The following is a 7,101-nucleotide window of genomic DNA, read 5'->3' as shown; positions in this document are numbered from 1 at the left end:
TAGGCCTAGAACTAGCGACGCTAGAACTGGCGTGATGTGCTCAAATCTACTACATTTAGTCGAGCAGTTGAACAAGCTGCAGTTTTTTCAGGGAGGAGGAACTCAAGCCAGAGACGAGGAAATTACAGTACAGTGCTAGAAGTAACAAACACGTGAATTAGGGATTCAGCATCTGCCTTGCTAAGGAACGGCTGATTCTGGCAATATGTTAGATATGGAAATATGCAACCCTTGTAACATTGTTAATGTGGCTGCTGAAGGTTATGTCCTCATCAAATGTTATGCCCAGATGCTTCACCATTCTGGAGCATCGGAAGTTTTATTCTATGCTTTGGCCATAATATCAACTTTTTAGTTTTATTGACTTTCAGAAGCAGAACATTTTTGGCGATTGGATCAAATCATTGACTAGTAGTTACTTCCTAACTGCAGTAGAGATCTGATATTAATAAGGCCAATCATTCTCATGGGGGGGAATGGCGAGTCCTGATTGTTAGGTAGATTTATGTTCATCAGATTGGAAGTATCAGAGTTACGAGCACATCAAGAAGAAGATGTGTTGAGCCAAGAAAAATAAATAAAATAAAAAAGGTGTCGTTGCGCCACTTGTAATATTTTGGGTGGTGTTTGTTTAAACACATTGTTCCAGACTTATGTATGTAAAATATGCATTAAATCCATATTAAAAATATATATATAAGCGTTATTTGCCAAAGACTAAATGACCTTTGGAAGTGTAAACATTTATTTCATTAGATCTTGAAACACAATGGTGTTTCATGTGATTCAGATACAAAGGATTAAAAAAACAAATTTGATAGAAACATACAGTATCTCTGCTTTATTCTTCATGTGAGCAGTAGAAGCAATGTGCAGCTCCATGTAGGTTGCAATCGCAAGAAAATAAACTTATAGGACTCCAAACCAAACTTTGAAGCCTCCCTGTTTATTTCAAAGCTGACAAGTAGGGATTACAAAATTACAGTGCTTCAATTGCAACAGTCCAAGGAATAGTAGGAGAGGACAACAGACCAGTGAGGAGTTTTGAGCAAGTCATGCAAAAAGGTGTGGGAGAAGGCCTCCGTTATAATAGCACCCTTTGTGGAAAAAATAAATCAATCTGTCCATAGGTCAGTGCAAAAATAGTAATGAATATATGCATACATTGAAAATAAATATATATTTATATACTCATATACTTCACCAGTGATTAACTGTGTTTCCAAATAAAAGGCGTCGACCCGGGCGCCTCTCTGAGATGTCAGTCAGGCCTGCCTTAGCAGCACGCTAAAGCATAAAAACATGACGTCTACAGAAACAGCAGTGTGAGGAAAGACGAACAGCACCATAATGACTTTGAGTGTCTCTCACAGACCAGGAGCACACAGCATGCTTTGTTTCCAATGTACAATAGGACGGTTACACAGACTAGTCAAATGGATCGGCACATACAAAAGCCATGTGCTGCTGTGGATGTGGGAGCCAGACCATTAGACAAAAAGGTTACGTTATTTTCTATGAGACTGGTTCAAATGGAGAGCACTCTTTTTTCGCAAAATGGGAATTATTGAATATAAACAGACAAGCTACAAAATGGTTATATACCTTTATCATATTCAAATATATTGAGCACCAGTCAACACCAGTGTACGTGAAGATAAAAGAAATACACGTGAGGACACCTCACAACACAAACATTTTTCAGATCCTTAGCTCATCTATCAATGTGTCACACTTAAAGTCCGCTACAGCGTCCGAGGCTACAAACCGCTTTTCATGCTGGCAAGGAAAGGACTTCATTTGCATAGCATGAAATTTCGCAAGGGAATTTTGAAGCATACTATTTTGAAGATTTCGTTTTTACACAAGTGGTAAAAAGCTTAAGTGACTGTACTCTGTATGTTTTCACAAAGCCTTAAAGAGGACATATTGTGCATTTTGTTATTTTCCATGATGTTATTGTGGACTTTAGGAGTTTGTGTTGAACATTGTCAAAGTTGCAAAACTTGAGGTAAATGCCTATAGAAACGCAGCCAGGATGACAAAACCAGAGAACCCTGAACAGACCTGGAAGCTTAGTTTTTGATTTGAGTTGACTTCTGAGTTGACTACCTGGTCAAACACACTCACTAAATTTTAGAAACATTAAAACTTCAGTTATACTCGAATCTTGAATCAATCAATAGTTTTTTCAAAAACCATGAAAAACCATAATTAGGATTAAATCCTTTTTTTAGAGCATAAAGCTTTCTCAGAGTCCGACCTTGATTGCGCAACTGTAAAATCTATATACTCAGGCATGAAAACGTGTGTAAATAGAGAAGACAGCTGAATGCATTATTAAGAAATTCTGTTCATTCTGTTCATTTTTGCCTTAACCACAGTACAGATAAAAACCAAACTATGTATGTAAGGACACAAAATGTTCGTCTCATACATGGATGGAATTAATAGGATTCACCCAACAGACATGGCTTGCTGCTTTATCGTCTTATGGAGGTACACCAGGTGAGGAAATACATAAGGAAAACACTTCCCCCACCTGTAATCTGATCTCTGTCTTTAACGACCCAGTGTGTGCATCAACCAAATTGGTCAGTGCGGCGTTGCATTTTCCCAAGTTTGAGTACAATTGAATGCACCATTCAACTGCCGTTTTCATACGTATTTACATATGTGGGAATATTAAAATCTGTAAAATTCGTCCCCTTTTTTGAAATTGATCTAATTGAACAAATGTCGACTTTGTTTTGCCACATTGACAATGATAATACAAGCCCTGTAATTCACTTAAACTCTTATTTTCATACAATAAATCAGCATTTGAGAGTCTACTTCAAGTCAGTTTGGAAAAGAACTACAAAATACTCACGATAGCCAACATCTGAGAACATCTCAAAATTCATCGATATGGTCTGACTTTCACGTTTTCAATACAATTGAAGGATCATGATGCTCTCTGTGGTTTGGAACAAAGTGAGATCTCTACGGCTTTGTTACTGACACTTCAACCACAGTAGGCAGATCTCTGTGAGTAGTCTATAGTTGGTTGCTATGGCATTTATCACTTGTTACCTTGCTTTCTTCATTGCGACTGAGGTGCTGCTGTGGTAAATTATTTGAGATTTGTGAATTGGGATGCATAAAAGTGAAAAAGGAGTCACAGCTCATAGTGTGGTTTCAAAGGAGAATTATTATGTGTCCGCTTCACCCATCAACTTCACTTTGTTGCAGTGAAGCCTTACTAGCTTTATCCAATAGTTGAAGAAAGTGGGAGGTTTTAGTTTTGTCACACATACTCCCTCTTCCTAATGCAGACATGCTAGATTCAGTTGTGACCCATTACCACAATCAGCTACAGCTAGCATTACACAACAAACAATAAGCTAGCACTAGCACTAGCCTACCAGAGTGGAACGCTGGAACGAAAAAAAACAATCTTACCTGGAAAATTAACAATTTAGGGAAACACTGACATCTAAAATTTGGAATTTTTTGCACAAAGGAATTCTCTTTTTATGGTCATGTACAAAGTCACACTTACAAGAAGAGGTCTTTATACTGTTACTGAGGTGGTAATGAGTATAGTGATGCTACAATTCCATTTCCCTCTAGAGTTATTATTTCCAATTAAGTTGTCAACACTGATATCATGATTGTGTTAAACTTGAAGGATCAAATGCAAAATATGGGTTTATATTGTGTTTACAAGCAAACATGGTTTAGCTTGGATTGACACAAGAGTGTCTCCATTGCATATATTTTAAGCCTTGATTCTTCATATTCTCTGTATATTTGTTGTAAAAACGGTAAAAAGTGAATGTATTTAAAACAAGAAGATGTAGGTACACTTTGTGTTTATGCATATACCCTTAACCCCATTTCTGTGAAGTGCCAGGTTGGTGTACAGTTCATGGTGGCGTTCAGTTTATCCTTTAAATCCCACCACAAGATCACTACTTCAGCATTTTTATTAACTCAAGTAATTGGTTTAATAAAATTCCACTTGAACCAATCAGGGATTGCAGAAATAACTGAAAAGTTGTGTTGAGCCAGACTGTACAAAATCTATTTCACACAGTGACCAAAGAAGGGAGCTTGCCCCTGTCTAGGGAGCTAATTTCATATACAGTGCGGTCTGTATGTGTGTGCATGTGACAGTCAGGTGATGACACATGAATTAAGGCATTGATAGAGGCACTACAACAGCACGTGACAGCAGCACTTGCCTACGCAAGGCAGAAGAGTTCACTTAACTGTAGCTTAGTGTGTCAGGGACAGCCAGTTGCCAAAGATTAAACAAAGGTCACACTGCTCTGCCAACATTGTGACATTCAACTGGGACCCATGGGACGTTTATGTACCTCAACTCAACTCTGCTACCTTAGAATGGAGTAAATAATAGCTCATCGTGACAAGCAGGACAAAATGCAACATATATGGGAGAAATGAGAGGAGATAACGGAACCAGGCAGTGAAAATCAACCAACAGTGCCACAGTATCCCCTGATGATTTCTAAGTTTTCTTTCCTCTGCCAGCAGCCATGCAAACACACCGCCTATGGCTGTCTGGTAAATATATTGCTAAGGTATATGCATATGTGAATGCAGGAATGCCAATAAAAGAAACTGAGGAAAACACAAAATATGAATTTCTGGTTCTGTATATTCTGGAAACCAAAACACACAGATGACTGGCAGAAACCTACAGTATAAGCTGTGCTCCAAACAATAACAGCCCCATTTCCCCATCACAAACAGATCTGCTCCAAATATCTCAGCATTAATTGTATGCACCATCAACATAAATGCATACAGAATTGAACAACAGTAATTACATCAAAATGGTATTTCAGCAAAGAGCTGGAAATGTTTTGTCATTACCAATATATACATATAAGATCAAGCTCTTGGTTGCATTCCACTCCGAAATTATTGCACAGTAAGCCACTCTGGGCTTGTCATGGTCACCCCCATAAACCCCTGTATAAAAATAGAACAACAACATTAACACACCAACCAAGTCGTCTATTTTCTTTTGGAGAGGCAGCGGCCAACCCAGCCTGTGTCTGCAAACATAAACCGTGTGCCACAGTGTAAGCTTTAGTTTCGTCTCTAATGTCTGTGATCTCTATAAGCTCATATACAATATCTTGTTTTTCAAAAATGTTTTTCCTTCCTTCATGGTCAGGAAGAGACAGCTTCCTGTTGACCATTTCTCTCTCTCTCTCTCTCTCTCTCTCTCTCTCTCTCTCTCTCTCTCTCTCTCTCTCTCTCTCTCTCTCGCACTCTTACTCATCTTCTCCATTTCGGCCAGGTCCAAACAGTCGGGATTTTTTTGGCATTTCTAATCACCACTGACCCGGCGCTTTGGCACTCCAGAGAGTCCAAGATGAGCTTGAGCAGATTGAAGAACACAGTCGCTCTCTCTCACACTTCCAAACCAGCCTGTGGAGCAGCCGCTTAAAAAACAGTGAGCATGTGAGTTCAAGTGTGAGCACGGAGGAGTGTATCTAAACAACGGTCTCCACACCGTTGAGCTTTGGTGTGAGGATGCGTGGTGTGATTCCATTGTTGAGATCCTCCTCAAACTCCAGCAGCTGGCCCATGAAGTTGAGGTTTGGCGAAATGATGGGCCTCCTGGTTTTGACAAACTTGTAGGCATCTGTCATGGTCATCCAGGTGTGCTTCATCAGGTGGGCGATCACGATGGTGGCTGAACGAGACACGCCCGCCTGGCAGTGGATCAGAAGGCCCGTACCTGCTTGGTGTGCTTCCTCTGCAGAAAGTCACATGCAAAGATTTAGAGCTAAATACGTCACATCCAGGGGAAATTCACAACTCATCACACAGCAACCACGTATGTGTGTCATGTGTATACACCACTAACATGACGTCATCAGGCGTAATGGAAGCATCAATACATTCCTTCCAACATCCATCTTTTCATTTTCTACCCAAACCTGATTCCAACATCAGTTTGATCGATGTTACTGTGAATGCAGTGATGGCTTCCATGATGGGGGCTCTTTTGGGGGGCTCTTTTGCACACACCCCCAATATTTTGTAGATGTAGTAGATGAAACCTGTGCTTTAAGGGTAGCAGATCCATAGCATAGATGTATTTCTGGTCAACTTAACTGCCCTCACAATTGCAGATCCGTCTTCCTTCCTTCTAGAATTTCTTTGCACGGATGCTTATAAGTTAAAGGCTTCATAACAATACATGTCCTGAACTGGGATGATGGAAGAAGAGGAGGTTCTAAAATCTACTTCTTCACAGTGAGTTCTTGCATTGTGACCCTTCATTGTTTTTTCAAATGCTGAGCTTAGAGAAACTTTCCTTACCAATGAATTCAAATGCCTCCTCGAAATATTGGCGTAGGTTCTGCTTGTTGCTGTCGGTGGCAGGCAGGCGCTTGTAGATGAAGATGCCTGTGTCGTAGTGGTACAGCGGCAGGTGAGTTGTCACATTTAGGACGTAGCCTATGTTGTAGCGCTGCAGCAGGTTGATGTCCTGAGCGTCGTGCTCGTTCCCCAAATAGAGGAAGGGCAGAATAGGTGTCAGCTCTGCGTTTTCTATATCTGGGGTGGAGGGCAGGGAATGAGGTAGCGCCCCTGTCAGGCCAGCAGCTGCACCGGTGTCCAAGCCCTCGTGAAGGTGCAGAGAGTGCTCACACAGGTTCTCGTGGCTCTGCCTGAAGCAAGTAAGGCCTCCTGTCAACACAAAACACAAAAATAGTTCTGTTATTTGCTCATTTCTTAGTTCTCTCACAAAACTAACACCACCACAGTTGAGGGTTCAATTCCTCCTGGAGCTTTCAGTGCTAAAACAAAAAATACATACATGCTCATGCTTCTGTGCTCACCCCCTAAAATGTCAAATCAATCAAACAAAGTAGCACAACTTAGAAAAGAATGTTTACCAATATGATATAAGGAACAACAGCTGGCTTCAAGTGATTTGAAACCATTACAGAAGAACCAAGCTGCCAATTCCTCTATTTGGTTGTACATTGAGTCAGTATGGATGGATGTTTGTCCCTGTTTCATTCTGAACAGTAGGAAGTAAGATCAAACCAAACTATGTAGATCAGTACC

At 40.3% G+C, this 7,101-nt stretch overlaps 1 protein-coding gene across 2 annotated transcripts in view; it reads right to left on the bottom strand.

Annotated features, from left to right (window-relative positions):
- Nucleotides 1-826: 826 nt before the first annotated feature.
- Nucleotides 827-7,101, bottom strand: part of dusp10 (dual specificity phosphatase 10) — an 11,027-nt gene continuing 4,752 nt past the window's right edge. For both annotated transcript variants that reach the window (XM_076165389.1, XM_076165387.1), the window contains exons 3-4: nucleotides 6,349-6,717; nucleotides 827-5,779 (exon numbers count right to left, since the gene is read on the bottom strand). In XM_076165389.1, coding sequence (XP_076021504.1) covers nucleotides 5,514-5,779; nucleotides 6,349-6,717 — 635 coding nt within the window. In that variant the 3' untranslated portion in view covers nucleotides 827-5,513. The remainder of the gene's footprint in view (nucleotides 5,780-6,348; nucleotides 6,718-7,101) is intronic.

This window comes from Genypterus blacodes, unplaced genomic scaffold (assembly GCF_046128005.1).
Source record: "Genypterus blacodes isolate CSIRO-AG114 ecotype Tasmania unplaced genomic scaffold, CSIRO-AGI_Gbla_v1 ptg000143l_1, whole genome shotgun sequence".
NCBI lineage: Eukaryota > Metazoa > Chordata > Actinopteri > Ophidiiformes > Ophidiidae > Genypterus > Genypterus blacodes.
This window is presented reverse-complemented; position numbering and strand designations above follow the sequence as displayed.